Source organism: Phyllobates terribilis, unplaced genomic scaffold, assembly GCF_046119375.1.
Source record: "Phyllobates terribilis strain yellow unplaced genomic scaffold, ASM4611937v1 Scaffold_3__8_contigs__length_932513732, whole genome shotgun sequence".
Classification (NCBI taxonomy): domain Eukaryota; kingdom Metazoa; phylum Chordata; class Amphibia; order Anura; family Dendrobatidae; genus Phyllobates; species Phyllobates terribilis.
This window is the reverse complement of record NW_027362763.1, coordinates 160,719,450-160,745,816: the sequence shown is the minus strand read 5'-3', so window position 1 is coordinate 160,745,816 and position 26,367 is coordinate 160,719,450. Positions and strand designations below refer to the sequence as shown.

At 43.0% G+C, this 26,367-nt stretch overlaps 1 protein-coding gene across 2 annotated transcripts in view; it reads left to right on the top strand.

Annotated features, from left to right (window-relative positions):
* SNTG2 (syntrophin gamma 2) overlaps positions 1-26,367 on the top strand; it is a 1,024,184-nt gene that overhangs the window by 587,735 nt on the left and 410,082 nt on the right. For both annotated transcript variants that reach the window (XM_073674230.1, XM_073674231.1), the window contains exons 9-10: positions 5,620-5,747; positions 8,414-8,543. In XM_073674230.1, the coding sequence (XP_073530331.1) occupies positions 5,620-5,747; positions 8,414-8,543 (258 nt within the window). The remainder of the gene's footprint in view (positions 1-5,619; positions 5,748-8,413; positions 8,544-26,367) is intronic.

Below are 26,367 nucleotides of genomic sequence, written 5' to 3'. Positions count from 1 at the left end.
TTAGTCACACCCCTCTGGCCCCTCCTTGCACTGCAGCACAGAGGTTCCACCACCCGGATCCGTAACACTCTGGCAGTGCTCCTCCTGTTCCTCCTTGCACAAAGGCGGAGGTAGCGGTCCTGCTGCTGGGTTATTGCCCTCCTACGGCCCCCTCCATGTCTCCTGGTGTACTGGCCTGTCTCCTGGTAGCGCCTCCAGCCTCTAGACACTAAGCTGACAGACACAGCAAACCTACTTGCCACAGCTCGCATTCATGTGCCAACCTGGATGAGCTGCACTACCTGAGCAACTTCTGTGGGTTGTAGAGTCTGTCTCATGCTACCTCAAGTGTGAAAGCACAACCAACATTCAAAAGTGACCAAAACATCAACCAGAAATCATTGGTACTGAGATGTGGTCTGTGGTCCCCACCTGCAGAACCACTCCTTTATTGAGTGTGTCTTGATAATTGCCAATAATTTCCATCTATTGTCTATTCCATTTGCACAACAGCATGTGAAATTGATTGTCAATCAGTGTTGCTTTCTAAGTGGACAGTTTGATTTCACAGAAGTTTGATTTACTTGGAGTTATATTCTGTTGTTTAAGTGTTCCCTTTCTTTTTTGAGCAGTATATATATATATATATATATATATATATATATATATATATATATATATATATATATATATATATATATACAGTACAAACCAAAAGTTTTGACACACCTTCTCATTGAAAGATTTTTCTGTATTTTCATGGCTTTGAAAATTGTACATTCACACTGATGGCATCAAAACTATGACTTAACACATGTGGAATTATATACTTAACAAAAAAGTGTGAAACAACTGAAAATATGTCTTATATTATAGGTTCTTCAAAGTAGTCACCTTTTGCTTTGATGACTGCTTTGCACACTCTTGGCATTCTCTTGATGAGCTTCATGAGGTAGTCACCGGAAATGGTTTTCACTTCACAGGTGTGCCCTTTCAGGTTTAATAAGTGGGATTTCTTGCCTTATAAATGGGGTTGGGACCATCAGTTGTGTTGTGCAGAAGTCTGGTGGATACACAGCTGATAGTCCTACTGAATAGACTGTTAGAATTTGTATTATGGCAAGAAAAAAGCAGCTAAGTAAAGAAAAACGAGTGGCCATCATTACTTGTGTAAGTGTCCCCAAGTGCAGTTGTAAAAACCATCAAGCGCTACAAAGAAACTGGCTCACATGAGGACCGCCCCAGGAAAGGAAGACCAAGTGTCGCCTCTGCTTCTGAGGATAAGTTTATCCGAGTCACCAGCCTCAGAAATCGCAGGTTAAAAGCAGCTCAGATTAGAGACCAGGTCAATGCCACACAGAGTTCTAGCAGCAGACACATCTCTACAACAACTGTTAAGAGGAGACTTTGTGCAGCAGGCCTTCATGGTAAAATAGCTGCTAAGGACAGGCAACAAGCAGAAGAGACTTGTTTGGGCTAAAGAACACAAGGAATGGACATTAGACCAGTGGAAATCTGTGCTTTGGTCTGATGAGTCCAAATTTGAGATCTTTGGTTCCAACCACCGTGTCTTTGTGCGACACAGAAAAGGTGAACGGATGGACTCTACATGCCTGGTTCCCACCGTGAAGCATGGAGGAGGAGGTGTGATGGTGTGGGGGTGCTTTGCTGGTGACACTGTTGGGCATTTATTCAAAATTGAAGGCATACTGAACCAGCATGGCTACCACAGCATGTTGCAGCGGCATGCTATTCAATCCGGTTTGCGTTTAGTTGGACCATCATTTATTTTTCTACAGGACAATGACCCCAAACACACCTCCAGGCTGTGTAAGGGCTATTTGACCAAGAGGGAGAGTAATGGGGGACTGCGCCAGATGACCTGGCCTCCACAGTCACCAGACCTGAACCCAATCAAGATGGTTTTGGGTGAGCTGGACCGCAGAGTGAAGGCAAAAGGGCCGACAAGTGCTAAGCATCTCTGGGAACTCCTTCAAGATTGTTGGAAGACCATTTCCGGTGACTACCTCTTGAAGCGAATGCCAAGAGTGTGCAAAGCAGTCATCAAAGCAAGAGGTGGCTACTTTGAAGAACCAAGAATATAAGACATATTTTCAGTTTATTCACACTTTTTTGTTAAGTATATAATTCCACATGTGTTAATTCATAGTTTTGATGCCTTCAGTGTGAATGTACAATTTTCAAAGTCATGAAAATACAGAAAAATCTTTAAATGGGAAGGTGTGTCAAAACTTTTGGTCTGTACTGTATATATACGGTCATGGCCGAAAGTGTTGGCACCCTTGAAATTGTTCCAGAAAATGAAGTATTTCTCCCATAAAAATTATTGCAATTACACATGTTTTGTTATACACATGCTTTTATTTCCTTTGTGTGTATTGGAACAACACAAAAAAACTAAGAAAAAAGGCAAATTGGACATAATTTCACACAAAACCCCAAATATGAGCAAGACAAAATTGTTGGCACCCTCAACTTAATATTTGGTTGCACACACTTTGGAATAAACTGCACTCAATAACTTCCTATAACTATCAACAAACTTCTTACATGCCTTGCTCAACTGGACCACTCTTCACTTGCAAACTGATCCAGGTCTCTCATATTTGAAGAGTCCCTTCTCCCAACAGCAATAATTGTGTATATATAAATATATACCATATTTTTCGAACTATAAGACGCGCTGGACCATAAGACGCACCCCAAATTTTGGGGTGAAATATAGGAAAAAAATATTTTTATAAGATGGGGGTCCATCTTATAGTCTGAATAGGTATAGTATCTTACCTGGGGAGAGATGGAGTGAGGGTCACAGGAGGCAGGGTCCTTTAGGAAGCCAGTTGTCCAGCAGCGGGGAGTTGCGGTGGTGGTGGAGCAGGATCGCAGGGCCCTCCGTTCCCTTCCTCAGGAGCCTGGCAGCTGCAGCAGAAGAGGTGAGATGCCTGAGGCTCGGTGCCTGGCTGGGGGCTGGTTTCTGGCTGGGGGCCGGTGTCTGGCTGAGGGCCGGTGTCTGGCTGAGGTCCGGCGCCTGGCTTAGGGCCTGAGGCCTTGCTGATGTTTGGTGCCTGGCTGGGGGCCTGGGACCTGGCTGGCTGGGGGTCTGGGGCCTGGCTGGGGGACTTGCGGCTGGCTGAGGTCCGATGCCTGGCTGTGGACCTTGCTGAGGGCTGGTGCCTGGCTGGGGGCCTGCGGCCCAGCTGGGGACCCGTCTTGTGGTCGGGACCGGGGCCAGTTTCTGGCTGAGTGTCGAGATGTGCTGAGGCCTGCCTGGGGGCTGGGACAGGGGCCAGTGTATGGCTGGGGGCCGGTGCCGGGGCTGGTGTCTGGCTGCGGGCCAGTGAGCATGCGGTGGCCATTTTCCTGTAGATCACAGCTTCAGGAAGATGGCTGTGCAAACCGGAAACCCGCGCCACTCACCAGCCCTCAGCCAGAAACTGGCCCGCAGTATCTTACCTCCTCCACTGCTGCAGGTGCTGCCACCGCTGGGTTCCTGAAGGAGGGAGGGAATGGAGGGCCTTGCGATCCCACTCCACCACCACTGCAACTATCCCATACCGCAACTATCTATGATCGGAATTGGAGTGAAAAAGTGCATTTAATGGTCCGAAACATACAGTATATACAGTTATGCTCAAAAGTTTACATACCCCGGAAGAATTTTTTCTTTCTTGGCCTTGTTTAAGAGAATATGAATGATAACAAAAAAACTTTTTCTCCACTCATGGTTATTGGTTGGGTGAAGCCATTTATTGTCAAACTACTGTGTTTTCTCTTTTTAAATCTTAATGACAACCAAAAACATCCAAATGACCCTGATCAAAAGAATTTGACACAAATGGGTTTGAAAGAATGAAAGAAAGGTTAGGATTTGCAGCATCTTATTTATTCTACTGAGTCATTGTTTTATAGCTTATAATAAAATATTTTATTGAAATTATTACATCTTTCTATATCTTAAAAGCATCCAGGGTAGATGTGTTTTTGTAACCTTTGATCTTATTGGCCTTTTGCTTGTTTTTGGGGATTTCCTGTCGAATGTAAATGATGTACTATGTGCTCTGGGAACGTCCATGTCACTTCACTTCTCTTCTTCCTCCCCTCTCACAGCGTCCAGTCTCAGAGATCAACTGTAGCTGCATCTCCCTCTTCTCTATTCTGCAATCTTAGTCCATGGCCACACTATCAGTATTTGGTCAGTATTCGGTCAGTATTTTTTCTCAGGAGTGGGAACCAAAAGAAGATGATGTACAATCAGAGAAAAGGTATAATAGAAACAAGTCACCAATTCTGCATTTATCACCCACTCCTGGTTTTGGCTCCCACTCCTGAGAAAAAATACTGACCGAATACTAACAAATAGTGATAGTGGGGCTGTGGCCTTACAACAGATGTTGGTTGAGGTTTGAAGTTTTAGAATGCACCTACAAAATGCCATTTTGCCTTTATATGTTATAAGTCAAAGCTTTATGCACTGATAAACAATGCACAAAAAGCATAGTTGCTATTCAAAGGTATATGCAATGGGAAAAAAGCAATAGCAAATAGCTAGAATACATAATTTAAATATACTTCAATGTTGTATAAAATGTTGCTTAGGGTATAGAAATGCCCTTGGTATTTGTATTCCATGCAATTATGTATGAATAGTTATAAGATGTAATGTATCTCATATTGTATATGTATGCATTTCTAAAGAATAATTGTCATGCACTTGATTTTTCTACATTTTCATGCAAGATTATAACTTTAATTAAATCCATTTTATTATTACATTTGAAACATAGTCCTCACAACCAATTTTATATTAGCTATGAAAATGGATGATGTTCGTGACCTTTCATTCTCACCACACAGCATTACTCTCTGAGTCTAGCCTACAGACTTAGGTGAGTGAATTAAGCTCTAACATATCATGATGTGTCATGTTCTCCAGCCTTTGCCTGAATTTTCTATCACTTATGCTTAATTTTACTCTTTTCCTTTTAACAAGGCTAGACCTTTGCATTAAAACTTTCAAACACAATATCATCCTAGTCACTGAGTCTTTTATCATTTATCTGCACTACCATACGCATCAGAAAACTTACAGCTTCTTTTAGAAAGGCAGTGAGTTTGCCTTCCTACTGGGTCCATGTGCAACAATTTTATCAACACTAGGATTACAAGTATATAGAAATATGCAAATTTAGTTTTATTAAAGGGGTTATCCAGTGCTATTAATTTTTTTCACTATGGGCCAAAGAACCAACAGGCAGGTAGTTGCTAATGCCTTCTCATCCACTCAGCTCTGTTGATGGGGCGTGATTGCTGGCATCATGATGATTGACAGCCTGCTCCCCTCTGCCTAACTGCGGAGAGCTGACAGTCCCAATTGACAAAGCAGCCTGGAAGAAGAAGAACTGTTAGATTGATGTGCAACAGCTGAATCGCCGGCAGGAAAAGTCAGTGACTGCTCAGACCTGGTGTCGGGTTAAACAGATAGGTTGTTGCTTCTGTTAGCAAGTACCAGCCTGTTAGCTTTTAGGCCCATAGTAAAAAAAAATTGTTCTGTACAACCCCTGTAACTGTTATAGAATTTTATTTGATCGCATGTTCAAGTGTTCCTATTCTCCTTTTTAGGCTCCTTCATCACCTTCCTCGCCTACAATTCAAGAATCCAAATATGAAAAGAGATGGATGGATGAACTTTCAATTCCGTTACTAATGGCTCGAATTTCAAGGTTCAAGGCTTCGACAGTAAAGTTAAGGTTTGTAATACAATAATCATGTTGGTCCTCTAAAGGCTTCCATGAGACATGAAATTCCTTTCTGTATACTTTCAATGTTATAAAATTCCCTTCTCCATCCATTACCTTCACAGAACTAAGTAAAGAACAGTACGTCTACATTAACTCACTGTTCTGCCAAATAAATTTGGTTCTTTTGGCCAATTTTATTCTACAGTACTACAGAGTAGATTTTTGGTGCACATTAAATAAGTTTAAATATCTAAGATTGTGCAAAATTTTAAACATCTATCGTCTCGCCAATAAAAAAACCCAAAACATTAAAACATGTCAATGTGGGAAAAGCTGCCCAGTATGTGCTGCTACACTTAGTTATCAAACACTTGGCAAAAAAGGACACAATTAGTGCTGCAAATGTATGACAGTCTATTTTTGTAAATTAGGTGCAACTATCAACAACTAGCCTCTTGACTTAGCTTGGTGAAAAATGCCAAAATTTGACTTAATTATTGTGTGGGTCATTGTTTCTAAACACGTACAAAAAAGTGATTGGTCCTACCTCTGCTGGTGAAACAAAAGTCTTAGCAATTCATAATTTGGAACAGCTGCACAATTGGGTTGCTGACCACTTATTTAGAACATAGTTGGGTCACCGCCATGTCAGAAAAAGAGAATCCCCAGTAAGAAGACGACTAATGCATGATTAAATCACCTCTCTGGATGGAAACTGGCTTTACATTTACATTCATATTGATTAAATGTCTTACCTTGCTGTGCTTGGCTTAAATGAGAATCACAAACAGGGACCATAGGTTCATGAACAAAGATCTTTGGCATGCATCTTGGTTTTACGGAGACCCAGTGAACCTTAAAATAAATCCAGTAGCCTGAATTTCTCCTGAAACTGAGGCTAATATACCAGCCCCAGTTAAAGCAGAAATCGGATTAAAAAATAAAATATATAATTATTGAAATGGCTCCCAAAGATCATTTATGACTATATGGGGGGCACAATATGTGAAATAAATGAAAAATACATTCATAAATAGATAAAATGGATGCCAATCCAAAGCCCCACCCCTGTAACATAATAAAAAAGAGTTTCAAATGTAGAAAAATATTTGTTTCGGCAAGGAGAACAAATTTTGATATATATTTCAGTGGCTCTTTCTGGTTATAAAAAAAAAGTGGAAAAACAGACACCTACCTCCTTTATATTTCCACTGAATATCAGCAATTAATTAATAAGATTGCTTGAAAATAAAATAAAAATTATGTAATATGAATCACTTCTCATGGAGAAAAAGAGGCAAAAAATCATATAAATATCTGAAAAGGTACATTTCATTTTTTTTTACAGCTCTTTAAACTGCATATATGAAAATGTCCCTCATCTGGAACTGCTTAAGGCATCTTGCCCTGGTCATTTAAGTTAACAACTTGGTATTACGATTCCCCTTGTTAATGGGTGTGTTATGTTCCTAAATAGTTTGATATTGCTCACTGATTGGACACTGTAAGGCTAGGTGTAGACGACTTTGTACTCTCTCATCCAAGAGAATTGTGTCGATTATGAAAATCAAACTCACATCAGAGTTTGGTCAGAGTGTGATCATAGTGTGATCTGATTTTCTCGGATGAGGAAAAGATGAAGTAATAAAATTCTCTATCTTCTTCATTGGGTCAGTCCATGGAAATTGGACTTCACTCAGATGTCATTCAGGTGCAATGGAAAAAATCTGACGAGACCCCATAGACTAACATTGGTCCGAGTGTGATCTAATGTTTTGCTGGATCGCACTCAGACCAAATATACGGCCGTCTGCACGAACCATAAGATTATGCAGGAACACAACCCCAACTGCTAACACAAAGTTATCAATTTATTCATACATTTCTAGAAAGACTAACAGAGCACATGATAGATTTATAAGAACACACGTTTCAAAATCATTGTTTTATGAGGAATTGGAAAATTTACTGTAACAGACATGTCAAGGTGACTTTCACTGTGTACTGTGTACAATATAATACTGTGGCCCTTGAAATATTGCCAAAGAATTTAAATCATGCCATGCCGATAAATTAATACCATACATAAAGGTTATGCTTTGTAAAATAAAAAAATACAAGTTTTTTTTTTGTATAAGAAAATGGGATTAAAGGGGTTGTCCACTCTTCGGACAACACCTTCGCAATCAATATGTTTCCCCCCTGTAAAATAATAACACTCATACTCACCTTCAGTGGCGGCACCGTTCCAGCAGTGTTGGCACTGGCTCTCCCAGAGATAATAATATTGTTATATCACGTGATTCCTGCAGCCAATCAGAGTTGACTTCACGCTCTTGTCCTTCAGACAAATCAAGACATTTGGAGGAAGTGAGAGCTGCTGCTGTCCTCTTACTTCTTCCGGAGTTCAATTACGTTTATAGGAGAGGAGAGTTAAGTCAGTATTGATTGGTCACAAGAATTGCGTGACATAACAATGTCACGCGATTCCCGGGAGAGCTAGTGCCAACACTGCTGGAATAGTGTCGGCATCGGAGGTGAATATAAGTGTTATCATTTTACTGGGAGGAAATATCGGAATTTAGAAGGGGCTGTTCGAGTAATGGACTGGACAAACCTTTTAACATATGATTATTGCAGTACATCTAATAAATAACTGGTTTTGTTTTTAATAGACCAAATTCATTTGAACTTCTGGCCCAAGATGGAGTCAGCTCTGGGACTCTCCAGTTTAACTCCGCACATGACAGTGCAGACTGGCTTCGAGCAATATCTACAAACATTAGTGACTTAACTGTACAAAATGTAAGTTTATTACCTGTGTTGGATTTACTTGGAGAATAAGGTGTATATAAAATCGATTACGAACTGCATTCTAGTGGGTTTCTTCTTTTTAGATCACCTTCCCAGGCAGATAAAATTAACCAATCACCAATAGGGCTAAGACACTACGGAAAAACATTTTTCTCTTCCTTAAATCCCAATAGCAGGGAGGTAACTAGTATAAATGGCACCCTCTCCAGTTGGGATGTGCCTGAGCAACCCCTACATCTCTTGTGTGTGCAACTGTATGTTGCCAGGTCCCCCGTCATAATCTAGTGAAGTTAATTCCTTATCCTGAACATGCTCCCATATTTCTGTGTAGTACATACATTACCCTGAAGCCGCTCTGGTGGTACCTGAACCCTGAAGCCTCACCAACGGCACCTGAACCCTAAAGCCACACCTGCTGTACCTGAACCCTGAAGCCGCACCTGTCTTGAGATTCTGAATCGTACTGTCTGAACAGATTCCTAAACCAGTCTCTGTGAGCGAACCTGATCCCCAGGATCAGCAGCTGCAGTACAGGGAACTGACTGGGAGTGGTACCTGGTGGCTTCCTGCAGCTCAAGCCTGACTCCACCATCAGGAGCTCCAGTGAAAACCAGGTAACCGTTTAGCTGCTCCCCTCCTAGGTAAGCCTGGCGCCATGGCTCAATGGGTCCACGAGCCACATGCGCCACATGCGAGTGTGACACTAAGCTAACTATTCCATGTTCTCCCTTTTCGTCATACTCTAGTCCCTTCAGTCATCTGTTCTCACACCCTCCATACACTCAATGACACTTTGAATATGTACCTACTGTATACAGATACTGGCTGAGAACTCTTTCATGTACAGTAGCTGTATTTGAATACCCCTATTTATTTATTATAATGATAGCTGGACTATCCACAAAGGGCACTTTTTACCTTCTGTGTCCTCTCTATTTCATCATAGGTTGTAAGTAGTGATGAGCGAGCATGCTCACCACTGCTCGGTACTCGCCCGAGCATCTCAGTACTCGAGATGCTCGGAGCTCACCCAGTACTTGCGCAATGCTCAGGCGGGAGCTCGGGTTCCCGTCCTGCATATTTGGCCCTATTTAAAACACCAATCAACATGCAGGGATTGCCTCCCACTCACTGTAATGCCGCAGCCATGTTGGTTGTTTATTACAGTGATTGCCCAAATCGATGGGAAAAGTGCTCAGTGAAACATGAAAAGCCGGCAATTCATCAGCAGCAGACATCGGTACGCAACAATTTAGAACAGAAAGAATAGAGCATCACACATAGATTAGATAGATAGAAACATGTCAGTCACATACAGTACAGACCAAAAGTTTGGACACACCTTCTCATTTAAAGATTTTTCTGTATTTTCATGACTATGAAAATTATACATTCACACTGAAGGCATCAGAACTATGAATTAACACATGTGGAATTATATACTTAACAAAAAAGTGTGAAACAACTGAAAATATGTCTTATATTCTAGGTTCTTCAAAGTAGCCACCTTTTGCTTTGATGACTGCTTTGCACACTCTTGGCATTCACTTGATGAGCTTCAAGTGGTAGTCACCGGAAATGGTTTTCACTTCTCAGGTGTGCCCTGTCAGGTTTAATAAGTGGGATTTCTTGCCTTATAAATGGGGTTGGGACCATCAGTTGTGTTGTGCAGAAGTCTGGTGGATACACAGCTGATAGTCCTACTGAATAGACTGTTAGAATTTGTATTATGGCAAGAAAAAAGCAGCTAAGTAAAGAAAAACGAGTGGCCATCATTACTTTAAGAAATGAAGGTCAGTCAGTCCGAAAAATTGGGCAAACTTTGAATGTGTCCCCAAGTGCAGTTGCAAAAACCATCAAGCGCTACAAAGAAACTGGCTCACATGAGGACCGCCCCAGGAAAGGAAGACCAAGAGTCACCTCTGCTTCTGAGGATAAGTTTATCCGAGTTACCAGCCTCAGAAATCGCAGGTTAACAACAGCTCAGATTACAGACCAGGTCAATGCCACACAGAGTTCTAGCAGCAGACACATCTCTTCAACAACTGTAAAGAGGCGACTTTGTGCAGCAGGCCTTCATGGTAAAGTAGCTGCTAGGAAACCACTGCTAAGGACAGGCAACAAGCAGAAGAGACTTGTTTGGGATAAAGAACACAAGGAATGGACATTAGACCAGTGGAAATCTGTGCTTTGGTCTGATGAGTCCAAATTTGAGATCTTTGGTTCCAACAACCGTGTCTTTGTGCGATGCAGAAAAGGTGAACGGATGGACTCTACATGCCTGGTTCCCACCGTGAAGCATGGAGGAGGAGGTGTGATGGTGTGGGGGTGCTTTGTTGGTGACACTGTTATGGAGTTATTCAAAATTGAAGGCATACTGAACCAGCATGGCTACCACAGCACCTTGCAGCGGCATGCTATTCCATCCGGTTTGCGTTTAGTTGGACCATCATTTATTTTTCAACAGGACAGTGACCACAAACACACCTCCAGGCTGTGTAAGGGCTATTTGACCAAAAAGGCGAGTGATGGGGTGCTACGCCAGATGACCTGGCCTCCACAGTCACCAGACCTGAACCCAATCGAGATGGCTTGGGGTGAGCTGGATCGCAGAGTGAAGGCTAATGGGTCAACAAGTGCTAAGCATCTCTGGGAACTCCTTCAAGATTGTTGGAAGACCATTTCTGGTGACTACCTCTTGAAGCTCATCAAGAGAATGCCAAGAGTGTGCAAAGCAGTCATCAAAGCAAAAGGTGGCTACTTTGAAGAACCTAGAATATAAGACATATTTTTAGTTGATTCACACTTTTTTGTTAAGTATATAATTCCACATGTGTTAATTCATAGTTTTGATGCCTTCAGTGTGAATGTACAATTTTCATAGTCATGAAAATACAGAAAAATCTTTAAATGAGAAGGTGTGTCCAAACTTTTGGTCTGTACTGTATATAATAAGTACAGTGACAGTGTTGGTTACTGTACTTGTCATTTAGTATTAAAATAAAGGATTTATTAAAAAAAAAAATTGGCGTGGGGTTCCCCGTAATTTTAGTCTCTAGCGGAGGTTAAGCAGACGGCTGGGGCAGATGTTTGAAGCCTAGGAAGGGGGTAATACTCACGGAGCTTTCCAGGCCCCCAGCTGAATACCTAGCCTTTACTAGCTATTAAAATGGGGGACCCAAAAAAAATGACGTGGGGTCCTCCTATTTTAATAGCTAGCAAAGGCTAGGCAGACAGCTGGGGGCTGATATTAATAGCCCAGGAAGGCAGCCATGAATATTGGCACCCTCTCAGGCTAGAAACACCAGCCCTCAGCCGCCCCAGAAATGGCATAAAATTCTGACACTTAGCCTCGCTCTTCCCACTGCCCTGTAGCGGTGGCAGTGGGGTAATAGGGCTTGGGTTTATGTCAGCTTATAATGCCAGCTGACATCAAGCCCAGGTTAGTAATAGGGAGGCGTCTATAAGACGCCCCCATTACTAAACCCATAGTGAAAGTGTAAAAAAACACCAACACCAAGAATAAAATCTTTTAATTGAAATAAACACACAATACTTTAATATTCTAAATTAAACTCTACTTACCATTATGCCCATTCCACCTGAAGCCAATGTCTCCTGCAACAAAAGTAAAATAATTAACCAACCTCATCCTTACCTTTCCATGCTTCCCACGATGGCTCCAGCTCTGCTACATTGTGATGGCAGGCTGGATAGTAGCAGAATGCTCCCATCCAGCTTGCCATGCCGCAGAGACATTGAGAAGCACAAGCGTGCTTGCGCCTCCTCGGTGTCTCGCTGTGACCGGCATCCAGATGAACTCGGCTCACCCGATGCACGCCACTGACAGCGTGGGAGAATTTTCCTGCTCATGCGATCTCGGCAAATGACATCACCCCGTGACGTCTTATAGACGCCTCCCCATTACTAACCTGGGCTTGATGTCAGCTGGCATTATAGGCTGACATCAACCCCAGCCCTATTACCCCACTGCCACCGCTAAAGGGCAGTGAGAAGAGCGAGGCTAAGTGCCAGAATTGGCACATCCTATGGATGTGCCATTTCTGGGAAGGCTGAGGGCTGGTGTTTCTAGCCTGGGAGGGGGCCAATATTCATGGCACCCTTCCTGGGCTATTAATATCAGCCCCCAGCTGTCTGCCTAGCCTTTGCTAGCTATTAAAATAGGGGGACCCCAAGTCATTTTTTGGGGGGTTCCCCATTTTAATAGCCAGTAAAGGCTAGGTATTCAACTGGGGGCTGATATTAGTAGCCTGGGAAGCTCCATGGGTATTATCCCCTTCCCAGGCTTCAAACATCTTCCCCAGCCGTCTGCTTAACCTCCGCTAGAGACTAAAATTACGAGGAACCCCACGCCAATTTTTTTTAATAAATCCTTTATTTTAACACTAAATGACAAGTACAGTAACCAGCACTGTCACTGTACTTATTATATGTGTGACTGACATGTTTCTATCTATCTAATCTATGTGTGATGCTCTATTCTTTCTGTTCTAAATTGTCGGGTACCGATGTTATAACTGTATGCGGCTGCTGAATTGCCGGCTTTTTTAAAGAGACGGGTGTATGAAAATCAGAGGGCACTAGTGTGTCCCAAGTGCCCTGCTATGTTTTTCATGCACCCTACTATATACCCTGCCTGCCTGTCTGCCTATATATTCTGCCTGCCTGCCTGACATGTTTCATTGAGCACTGTTCCCATCGATTTGGGCAATTTTTGACCTACTGCAGACCGCCGGGGGGGGACCCCCAGAAAAATGCTTGAGTTTCCCATAGACTTACATTGGAATCATTGCTCGGGTCGAGCATCTGAGTATCACGATGTGTTCGGCCCGAGCTTCGAGCACCTGAGCATTTTAGTGCTCGATCAACACTAGTTGTAAGCTTTCGAGCAGGGCCCTCACTCCTATTTTATGAATTGTTGAAGGTATTGCTGTGCAATGTCTTATTTAGTTCGTACATGTCCCATCTGATATGTAAAGTGCTGCAAAATATGTTGGTGCTGTGGAAATGAAATTATTAGTAGCATTAGTAGTAGGATCATTAGTATTAACATTGTTTTTATTATTATATGATAATTCTATTGTGAAATCTGGTTACAGATCCATATTAAGCCTATTGTAGATTTGTTGATGTTGACACTGTAGGACAAGATGGCACAGCATTTATTCGTTGTACCAGTAGTAGTCAATATCCCTTATCTAAAGTATATGATTTATAAATGCTTCTATGGTAATTATAAAATGGACATTAATGTGATGGCAGATTGTGTGAAGGTGCTGCATTCACATGGATATTGATATCATGAAATTATTCAGTTCTTTATTGTGAAATGGGACTTCTATCTTTACAATCGCTAAAAGTAAGAAATAATTTTGGTTTCTGCTTGAACAATTCTATAGCAGTCTCTTAAATATTCATAAGGTTTATTTCCACACTCTGAAATTATTTAGGCTTATACAGCATATTCCTTATTTGATCTCTCATTTTAAGCCCGGCTAATATAGTAAATTATTGAAGTCAAATTTTGTAGCAGTGATACAATGTAGCTTATCAAGGGTAAGATTTATATCTACCATTTTGTCTGGAAAGTATATGTTTTTATGGGCAAAATATATTCTTCCATAAAAGTGTAAACTGTGTTCAATAAAACAACTGTATGAGGCAATTTAGAGACTCCATAAATTTGAGAGTAATACAAAATATTCCAAACTTTTAAAGATATTAAGAAATTGGAGTCTATATATAAGGAGCGCACAGTGCTATGAAATAATGTGTGATTGGGAGTATTATGTTGAAAATATTCAATTCTGTATTTAAATACCATGTTATAAAATACAGTGAACATATTGTAAATTTTGATATTAAATTTCCAAGGAGGCAAAATTTAAAGCATTTTATATACCACAAATTTATAGGCCTATATACATTGCAAACACTCTGCATCAGCAATCTGCAATTAATTAATACATAAATTCCACTCTTACTACACATTTAAAAAATACGAGATGTTTTGCATTTTTGATCAAGAACATATAAGCCATCTTCCAGAGATGAAGTATCCAGATTGTGTGGACCCTAACCCTATTAATTCACCTCTCTATGTGGTTAATCAGGCCTTAAATGAACTGAGAATGGGATAACATACAGCTTACATCTAGGTAATACCTGTCTGGGAATGATCGGTGAATAAGGGTGCACAGCCTAAGGGTGGTCACATCCCCCAATGCACAATGCAGAAAACATAAAACAAGTACAGCACTCGTATACTGTGTTTCCCAAATAATAAGACGTACCTTGAAAATAAGTCTTAGCATGATTTTACAGGATTTTTGGAGTTTGCTTGAAATATAAGCCCTATTCCAAAAATACGCCCTATTTACAGTCAGAACCGGAGTTAGGGGGAGTCAAACTGGGCAATCACCCAGGGCCCCCAGCGTTCCTATTCTGAGGTCAAAACTGCTTAAGAATCTTTGGTGACTTCACAGTGATGTGACCATGATGTTACCAAAAGTCCTTTAACTGCAAGAGTCTACAGGAACTAAAGAGGAAAAGGGTTTGTATGCAGGGCCGGAGTTAGGAGGAAGGAGTAGCAAACTAGGCAATTTCTCAGGATCCCCACTCTCTTAGGGGCCCCCAGCATTTCTATTCCGAGCATAAGACTGCTTAAGGAACTTTGGTGACATTGCGGTTATGTAACCATGATATCACTAAAGTCTCTTAACTTCAGGAGTCTAGAGCTAAAGAGGAGACAGGCTGGTATGTATGTGCAGTGTGTGTGTATGTATATGTGTATGTATGTGCATTGTGTGTATATACATATATGCGCCTTCTATGTGGATATACATATGTATGTACATTTCTGCCAGAGGCACCAAGCACTTGTAAGATTCCTAATTAATTAAGTGGTGTTCGCCTTTTAACAAATTAGGTGCATCCTTCTCCAGTGGCCCCATTCATTAAGACTGACCTGCACAACGTCAGTCTTAATGAATCAAGGCTATTGTTCTCATAAGCACATTGGCCAGGAAATATGCTGCCAATAACATGATATGTATGGGCACAGAATAATCTATTAGTGATCGTTCTAACCCCATTGCTCTACGTTAGCCTGTGTAAAGAGTAGATTGTTGTACATGGAAAAAGGAAGTAGGATCTCAAGAAATTCATGATGGAATTTAGGGTTTGGAGAGTTATGTTGATGTTCCAGAATGTGAAGACAAGTTTATATTTGAATAAATTTTGATATTTTGTTCAAGAATAAATGTGGATTGTTGTTCATGGAAAAAAATAAGAACTCCCGTGAAAATAAGCCTTATCAAGTGATGGGCGAGCACTAAAATGCTTGGGTCCTCGATGCTCAGGTCGAGCAAATTGGAATACTCGGGTGCTTGACCCGAGCAACGAGCCCAATGTAAGTCTATGGGAAACTCGAGCATTTTTCAGGCAGCTCCCCCGGGCGGTCTGCAGAGGGCATAAAAATTGTCCAAATCGATGGGAACAGTGCTCAAATGACATGGGAACAGCATGGGGAAGACCCCTGGAAGCATTTCTGACTCCTAGGTCACTGCTGTCAACAACGTTGTCAGAGATATTACACCACTTTTATGGACTCACGATAAAACATACAAAAACAAATCCAAAATGAATTTTCCTGGGAAATATGTTAAGGAACATCCTTTCCAGGGTAATGACTTGTATATGAGGCAAAATAAATAACCAAAAACAAAAATACTCCTCCACACCTTGGGCTATGTTCACACCTAGCGTTTTTGATGCGTTTTTGCACTTTTGCATTGCTTTCAACCAAGACAAATGCATTCACTGGGAAATGTCATTTTTACATTTTACAACCTTATCTGGCCATGTGGTGTGTGACACATTATCAGACACATGCATACAGTGCTGAAAAGACATGAGAACAGCATGGGGAAGACCCCTGGAAGCATCTCTGACTCCCAAGTCATTGCCTAAAAGTGTGCCCATCATAAGTGATCCTTGGCGCATGCGAAGATGCCTCCCACCATGCACCTGTCGTTGCAGACTTGCAACAATCACCGCTCACGTCCTTGTCCCAGTGCAGCGTTCAGTTGTCCCTACCCCATTCCTTGGAATGCAAGCGCAAGTATGCAACCAGCCACCCACCCACCCACAGGCTGTAATACTATACTGCCAAATTTTTGACAGCTGCTTGCACTTGAAATGTGGCCTTTTAGGCTCGTGGAGGCGGAAGCTGTCCACAATCTTATGGCGACGGTGACCGGGTATCCGTACTCTCGGTCCTCAGCCGCCACTATTTCTACCGGTGTCATCTCCGCCTTCCACAATACTTCCTACAATATTGCCAGTGCCCTCCCCAGTGAACTTACTGGGAAGGACCGCCTACCGACAAACACGTGGTCAAGTGAATGTAGCCAGGGATGGTACAGAGCCAGTCCACAGCTTTTTTTGCTGAGAGTTGTATTTCACCACAGCCATATTCTTTAGCTCAGTAAAAGGACTTGGGAAACCATATCTACTCCAGCTGTCATTTCTCCCAGGAAGTTCTCTAAAGCTGCTTTCACTTGAAATGTGACCTTTCAGGCTCGTGGAGGCGGAATCTTTTCACAACCTCATGCCGGCGGCAGCCGGGTGTCCATACTCGTTCCCCAGCCACCACTCTTTCTCCCGGTATCGTCTCCGGCTTCCACAAGCACGGGTCCCACAACATTAACCGTGCCCTCCCCAGTGCACTTACTGGGAAGGATCGCCTAACCACAAACACATGGACAGGTGAAAGTGACCAGGGACGGTACAGAGCCAGTCCACAGCTTTTTTTGCTGAGTTGTATTTCACCACAGCCATATTCTTTAGCTCGGTGAAAGGACTGGCATAGAGGGAATCCGTATCTACTCTGGGTGCCATTTCTCCCAGGAAGTCCTCAAATGCAGCTTGTTGCAGAAACAATGGCATCCCGTCCAACATCAGCTCGCACTTGTCGGTGGTGCTTCGACACACAAACATCTTTCTTTGCTCCTTTAATTTTATGACAACAGAGTTGGGCAATGGCCTGATCTGCAATGCGGTTTGAGAAATAACATGCTTAAGCACGTCCAATCCACATTAAAAAAGCAGCCATAGAGTGTCCGGGAACCTTCCCACACACTTTTCTTAGCCAGGACTGCTTCTCGGCAGGGTTGGACGGTCCCACCAGAGAATCCTCTGGTGTGCCCTGGCTTCTACATCAGGAGAGTTCATGATAGCGCTAACTTTGCAGCTGCTATGGGGCTCTTGAGCGGGGGAGAAAGGTGAGCCCTCAGAATCAAATCCTCTGGTGGGCACAATGTTTTTCAATCTGAAACAGCTTCTAAGTGGGAGTTGTATTTCACCACAGCCATATTCTTTACCTCAGTGAAAGGACTGGCATAGAAGAAAACCGTATCTTCTCCGGCTGTCATTTCTCTGTCACCAGGTTCCGCCCATTGTCACAAACGACCATGCCTGGCTGTATGTTCAGCGGTGAGAGCCACAGATCAGGCTGCTGTGTTACTGCTTTCAACAACCCTGCAGCGCTGGGCGGTTTGTCACCTAAGCATTAAGCATGTTATTTTCAGCACAGCCTGTTGCCGCTTGGACAAGGCAGTGCTGCAGTGCTTGTGACTGATGTGGTCATTTCGGAGCTGGAGGAGGAGGTGCAGGAGCTGAACAATGTGATTACATTGAGGTTACATTGGCGACTCTGTTTTTTATACTAAAGAAATAACCTACTGTTTTTTTTTCTTACGTTATTATTTAAGACAAATGCATTCACTGGGAAATGTCATTTTAACATTTTACAACCTTATCTGGCAATGTGGTGTGTGACACATCATCAGACACAACCTGTTTCATTTATGATGGAGGGATTCTGAAAGTCACAAAGCTTATTTTTATAGGGCCATCAGGCGGCCCTTACTATTTTTAAAAGGCCAGCCGTCGGCCCTCGCTATTGTTAGAGAGCCATCAGCCGGCTACGCTTTGTTGTTCCCATTATTAATGAGTGGGTCTCCTATACTGTTATTGCGTATGCAGTGAGTGCAAGGGCTGCCAAAAATTTGGACACAACCCAATACCCCTTTGAAGAGACATAGAGGAGTTTCTCAGTAAAAAAAATGTTCCCTTTATAAAGGAGTGGGTCTCCTATACTGTTATTGCGTATGCAGTGACTGCAAGGGCTGCCAAAAATTCGGACGCAACCCAATACCCATTTGAAGAGACATAGATGAGGGTCTCAGTAAAATAAATGTTCCCATTATAAAGGGGTGGGTCTCCTATAGTGGTAATGCCCATGCTGTGACTGCAAGGGCTGCAAAAATTTGGGAAAAAACCCACTAACAATTTAAAGACACATAGGGTCTCATTAAAAAGGAGAGAGTCTGCTATACAGTTATAGGATATGCAGTGAGTCCAACAGCTGACCAAATGTAGGAACAACCACACTAAGAATTTAAAGACACATAGAGCAGGGCCACAGTAATGAGTACAACATGTTCCCATTAGAAAGGAGAGGGTCGGCTATACATTGATAGGGTATGCAGTGAGTTCAACGGCTGACCAAATTTAGGAAAAACCCCACTAAGAATTTAAAGACACACAGAGCAGGGCCACAGTAATGAGTACGACATGTTCCCATTACAAAAGAGAGGGTCTGCTATGCAGTTATAGGGTATGCAGTGAGTCCAACGGCTAACCAAATTTAGGAATAACCCTACTAACAATTTAAGGACAAATAGAGCAGGGCCACAGTAACAATAAATTCCCATTAGAAAGGAGAGGGTCTCCTATAGTGTTGGCCAATGCAGTGAATGCAAGGGCTGCCAAAAATTGGGAGGCACTCCAATGTCCCTTGGAAGAGACTTAGAGGGCCTCATAAAAAAAATTTCCCATTAGAAAGGATCTGGTCTCCTATACTTGTAATGCTCATGCACTAAGTGTATGGGCTGACAAACATTTACCCCTGGGTGGTATACATAAACATACCGTATAAAAAAAAATATTTTACGGGCATCATAAACACCCTTTAAAAATATTTTATGTGTGATGCATCCCGGACCACGGTCACCCTGGTGATATAGTGGTGGAGGATGGGGATGAGGAGAAGGAGGAGGACAGAGCAAATAGCCAAAATCAGGAAGCGAATACCCATGTGTGGGTGTGAAAAGGTGCATGGGAATACACCTCCCAAAAAAGACACTGTATTTGAGTTTATGTTACGCTGCTATCATTCGGTGGTGTTGAAAAGTCTGGCCCAATCCAGCCCTTGTTCATTTTTAGAAGAGTTAGCCTGTCAGCATTTTCAGTTGACAGGCGGTTGCGCTAAAAACCCGCTCTGATAAAACGCTAGCGGCGGGGCAGGCCAGGACCTCCAAGGCATAGAGAGCCAGTTCATTCCACGTATCCACCTTATATGCCCAATAATTATAAGGCACAGAGGAATCACTGAGGACTTTGGTACGGTCAGCAAGGTACTCCCTCAGCATCTTCCCAAACTTTGCACTCTTTGTGAGAGTACCCCACGCCTCAGGGCTTGTGCGATGAGAGGGGCTGAGAAAATTCCCCCAGAACTTTGATAGTGTTCCCCTGCCTCTGCTGGATTGAAGTTGTATCTCTCTCACCTGTACTCCTTGGTTGTCCAATGTACTATGACCTCTGCCGCCAGCGTTTTCAGATGCGAATTTTTTTAATTGTTCTGCAAAAAGGGCCTTCTGGTACTGCCCCATTTTTGTAGACCTGCCCGCCTCAGGAATAAGAGATATAAATTTCTCCTCATAGCGTGAGTCTAGAAGTGTCACCAACCAGTAATGACTGTCACCCAAAATTTTGAGAACGCGAGGGTCATGGGAAAGGCAGTGAAATATAAACTCAGCTATGTGTGCCAGACTGCTAACAGGCAAGACTTCCATGTCCTCACCAAGAGGATGACTGACCATGCTCTCCTCCTCCTCTCTGTCCACAGGCCATCCACGCTGAACAGACGGTGTGACAGTTGTTCAGGTAGCTCTGTCTATAGCGCATGAAGCTAGCTCCTGTTCTTCCTCCTCCTGCTCCTCTTCCTCATTGTCAACCAATCCACTTTGGGAATAGATGAGGCTGGGATGTGTGTAATCACCCTGTATGGTTCCTTGCTCCATCTCATCGTGCTCTGCCTGCAATGCATCCTCTTTGATTGTGAGAAGAAAGCATTTCAGAAGACAGAGAAGTGGGATGGTGACGCTAATTATGGCGCTCACCATCTTGGTGAAGTCCTCAAAGTTTTGGAGGGTGGTACATATGTCTGAAATCCATGTCCACTCCTGAGGTCTTATGTGTGGAGTCTGAACTGAATACCCACGGCCTTGTTGATGCTGGTACTCAACAACTGCCCTCTTCTGCTCACAAATCCTTCCCAATATCTGCAGTGTAGTGTTTCAACGCGTGTGGAGATCACACACCACTCTGTGAGCTGGAAGCTGCAAACGCTGCTGAAACACGGCAAGGGCGGCGTAAGCTGTAGGTGGCGATCTAAAATGTGCACACAGGCGGCGTACTTTAACAAGCAGATTTGGCAGCTCCGGGTAGGATTTGAGAAATCGCTGAAGCACGAGGTTAAGCACATGAGCCAGGCATGGTACGTGTGTGTGAGCTCGCCTCGCCTCAGAGCCGCTACCAGGTTCTGGCCATTGTCACACGACCATGCCTGGCTGTAGGTTCAGCGGTGTGACCCACAGATCTGCATGCTCTTTCAGAGCTGTCCACAACTCTTCAGCATTGTGTGATTTGTCACCTAAGCATATTAGCTTCAACACAGCCTGTTGCTGCTTGGCTGAGGCAGTGCTGCAGTGCTTCCATCTTGTGACTAATGTGGTCATTTTGGAGTTGGAGGCTGAAGAGGAGGAAGAGGCTGAGGAGGATGAGGTGCAGGAGCAGTAAACTGTGGGGGCAACCCTGATTGACCTAGGGCCTGCGATCCTTTGCGTCGGGAGGACGTGTTCCGTCCCAAGGTCTGACTCGGTCCCGGCTTCAACTATGTTAACCTAGTGTGCCGTCAGCGAGATGTACCGTCCCTGCCCACAAGCACATGTCCAAGTGTCCGTGGTTAGGAGGACTTTCCCGGTAACTGCATTGTTGAGGGCACAGCTAATGTTTTGGGACACGTGCTTGTGTAATGCGGGGATAGCACACTGGGAAAAATAGTGGCGGCTGGGGATCAAGTACCGAGGAACGGCCTCCACCATCAGGTTGTGGAATGCTTCTGTCTCCTCGAGCCTAAAAGGCAACATTTCTAGCGCAAGCAGTCGCGAAATGTGGAAATTTAGTAGTGTAGCCTGTGGGGTGTTGGCTGTGTATTTTTCGCTTGCGTTCTAAGGACTGGGGTATGGACAACTGAACCCTGCGCTGGGACAAAGACGTGGACGTGCTTCCTGATGATGCTACTTGAGAGTATGAAATGACAGATGCAGGGCAGGAGGCATCTTCGCATGAACCATGGACAGGGGATTGGATTGCATGCAAAACAGCGGAAGAAGCATTGGTGCCACCCACAGACACTGTTCCTGGACCCTGTTGTTCGGCCCACAAATTCGGGTGCTTTGCTGCCATATGCCTGATCATGCTGGTGGTGGTCAGGCTGATCGTTTTGCCACCCCTGCTGATGCTGGCCAGGCAGGTGGTGCAAATGTAATTTTTTTCGGTTATCGCCAGAGTCTTTAAAAAACAAACAAACAAACTCTGGAAGACATAACAGTTGTACTGACAACTTCCTTCGTGTTGGTGTTACGGGGAACGGTTGCCTGCCTTCTTTCTGCGGCCACCACACTGCTTCTTCCTGCCTGTTGGGGTGCTCTGCCTCCGTCCCCCTGTGTGCTGCTCTCTTCGCTCTGCATGTCCTCCTGCCAGGTTGGGTCAGTTACTATATCATCCACCACCTTGTCTTCCACTTCCGCACTCTGGTCCTCCTCCTGTCTTTCTGTCTCATTATCCTCCACCTCTTGTGACTCTTTCCCACCGTCGCCTTCGTGTGACCATGGCTCCTCAAATATTTGGGCATCGCTACATGCGATCTCCTCTTGCCTCGCTTCAAGTGGACTGGACGAGAGGCCCGAATCTATAAATGGAAAAGTGAACAGCTCTTCGTAGTGTCCAAGTGTGGGATCAGTTGTCTCTGGGCACTCGGCATGGTGGAAGGAAAGAGGATCAGGGTGAGGAATATGCGGTCCAGACTCATGGCTACTGAGACTTGACCGTGTGGAAGACAGGGTGGTGGTGGTGGTGGTGGCTAAGTGACTGGAAGCATTATTCGCTATCCAACCAACAACCTTTTGACACTGCTCTGGGTTCAATAGTGGTGTGCTGCGGTCCCCTAGGAATTGGGACAGGAAGGTTGGACGAGAAGATGTGGGTGTTTGTTGTGGCACAATTTCAGCTTGCCCACGGCCTCGCCTCTGCATGCACCATCACGATCACGTCCAGTTCCCCATCCCTTGTCACTTGCCTTGCCCATTCACTACAAATAACTGAATTTGGAGCGAACTTATATGTAATCCTTGTGACGGACAAACCTCAGTTTTAAATACCTGGCCTGTAGGTAACTGTTTTTAACAGCACACTGGTGTCAATTGCTTCACTGACACACTGAAAATTTTTTTTAATGGAGGCCAGAAATGGCAGTATTTTCTGAAAACTTATATGTGATCCGTGTGACGGAGAAAACACAGTTTTAAATACTTGACCTGTAGGTATCTCTTTTGAACAGCAAACTTGTGTCAATTGCTTCACTGACACACTGAAATTTTTTTTTAATGGAGGCCAGAAATGGCAGTATTATCAGCGCAATTATATGTGATCGGTGTGACGGACAAACCACAGTTAAATAGCTGGATTTTTAGCGCTGTAATATGGAAGGACCTGGCTGTATTCTGCAGTGCCAAGAAGCAAATAGCGCAGAAAAACGGCGTTCTCTGTATTGGTTTTTAAGCAAATAATGAGGATTAAGATCCAAAAAAAAATGATTCCTGCCTGATATCTCTGCAGATGGATTAGTCCTCAGAAGGACTGTTTGTTCAGATGGATATATGTCTCTAATATAGTTTTGTACACCTGCAATAACTAGAAACAAGCAAATCTTTCCCTAGCTCAGCAGCACCTCTCCCTACACTATCTGATTCCGAAGTGACTGTGACGAGCATGGCGGCGCCCGGTCTGATATAGTCCTGATGACGCTGTGCTGCCAGCCAATCACTGTAATGCCACAACCAACATGGATGCGGCATTATAGTGAGTGACAGGCAATCCCTGCATGTTCATTTGCTCTGTAAAGAGTGCCAAACATGCAGGGAGGAGACCCGAGCTCCCGCCGAGAATCTCACAAGTACTCGGCGAGTTCCGAGCATCTCGAGCAGTGAGGTGCTCGGGTGAGCACAGAGCAGTGAGATGCTCGGGTGAGCACCGAGCAGTAGCAAGCATGCTAGCTCATCACTAGCCTTAACCCATCCTTCGGATCAAAAAATAATATAAGACCCTGTCTTATTTTTGTCAAAACTAGGTAGTATAAAATTACATGCTCACTCATCACTAGCCTTAACCCATCCTTCGGATCAAAAAATAATATAAGACCCTGCCTTATTTTTGTCAAAACATGGTAGTATAAAATTAATGTGCAGATGAACATCTATACCCCAAATTAATAGTGAAACATAAAAGTATATGCAAGATTTGCTGTATAGTTGAAGTGGTTGTCCGGTTTCATAAAAAAGTCTTAATGTGCTTTAAAAATCACAAACAAAAGAAAAATTACCTAAAAGTCCCTGCTGTTCCATAATTACCTGTTTGCTTCACCCACGCCATTATTTGCTGAGAGGTCTGTAATGGTGATGTTCTGTTTACAGTACTTGACTACTGCAGTCAACCACTCAGCTCCATTGTAGAATGCATGAGACCACTGAGCTTAGTGGTTGGTTATAGTCATCACAACACCACTCAAGCCTTTGCAACAAGGATTCACCAAGAGCAGAAAAGAAGTGGCATTGGAGCAGTAAGGGGTTCAGTTGGTTTTATTTTGTAATGCGAACCCTGCCTCTGGTACATTTGTCTACAAAACAGGGCAATTATTTTAACCACTTAAAGACCAATAAGCTATTTTTATTAGGGTCTAAGACTTTGAAAGCAGTGGCAGGAGGCATTCACGAATACCACTCCATTTAAAATTGTTCTTTGGAGGAGGGGGTATTTGGGCACCCCCTTCGGTTGATTGCATTCAGGTTGTTGAACCCTCACAGATCTAACATTTATCCAGTGGATATTTGATAGATGCATATTACTGGAGTACTCTTAGATTTTGGAATGATTTAAAAGAATTGAAGATCTAAATGAAGGCTCAGCCCACAAGTCAAGCCATCATATGCCCATTGATATGCATAAAAATAAACTTTAGAACCACAAATCTCAAATACATAATCAGTGGTAAAACATCTGCAGCAAGTTACAGATGAATATCACTGAAACAACCACTTCAAAAAGCATGATAATACACAAATAATGACGTCTTAAAGGTTGTTACAAAGGGATAACAACTTTATTAGTGCAAAATATACACGTAAAATCTACAAATACAAAAATGGTGAATGGTATGTGTAAGAGCGTAGAGATGAAAAATAGCATCATGGGCACAAAGAGACCAAGACCCAAATGGCAATTATTAAAAATAGATGTTGATGTAAGACAAGAAGGGGAAAAGCAAGGGAAATAGTTATCAGACAGTGCTATGTAGCTCCATGATGCCCCATCACCTAGTGATATAGCACAAAGATTTGGGCTACAGAACCATTCTCAATAGCCTTGTGCACAATGGCTGTTCTGTGATCCCAAACCAGATTCCCATGTGTCCCCAATGAATATTTGAATTGCCAAATGGTTATACCTCTGAAATGAAGCTGCGCCCAGACAGGTGGTAAGGAAGGCACGTTCCTCTTCCCTCCCGACGCGCGTTTCGCAGGGAACAAGGCACCCCCTTCGGTTGATTGCATTCAGGTTGTAGAGAGGTCTGTAATTTTTATTGCAGGTACACTTCAGCTGTGAGAGACAGAATCTAAAAATAAAAAACAGAAAATCACGTTGAATGATTTTTACATAATTAATTTTCATTTTATGGCATGAAATAAGTATTTGATCACCTAAGAAAAAGCAAGAATTCTGGCTCACACAGACCTGTTAGTTTTTCTTTAAGAAGCCCTCCTACTCTGCACTCATTACCTGTATTAATTGCACCTGTTTGAACTCGTTACCTGTATAAAAGACACGTGTCCACAAACTCAATCAATCACACTTCAACCTCTCCACTAAAGACGACCAAACATGTTCAGAAAATGTTAGTTTTTTTCAAAGTCGGCACGAACTTTGCATATTAAATACGTGCTCGGACCCCAGAGCGTTTTTCTCAAAATCGGTAAAAATCAAGCATGAACCTGAAGATCAGTTGTTTCCCGTGCTGTCACGCGGATGGGAAAATGTGCAAAATCGACAGTGTATCAAATACATATTTTCCCAACTGTATAAAATCCTACAAATCCCTGACTTTGTGCAAGTGTACCTAGAAAAATGTATGCTATTTTGTAAGGGAAAGTGGTAAGTCACACTAAATAGTGATTTGATTTTGATTTGTATTTTGTTAATTGAAAAATAGTCTATTAACACTTCTATTTTTTTAAATCATTCTTTTCTGAATTTTTCTATACCAGTCTAATACTTTTGCAAAGTACTGTATATTTGGCAAAACTGGCCATGACTTGCTCTTAACCAAATCATT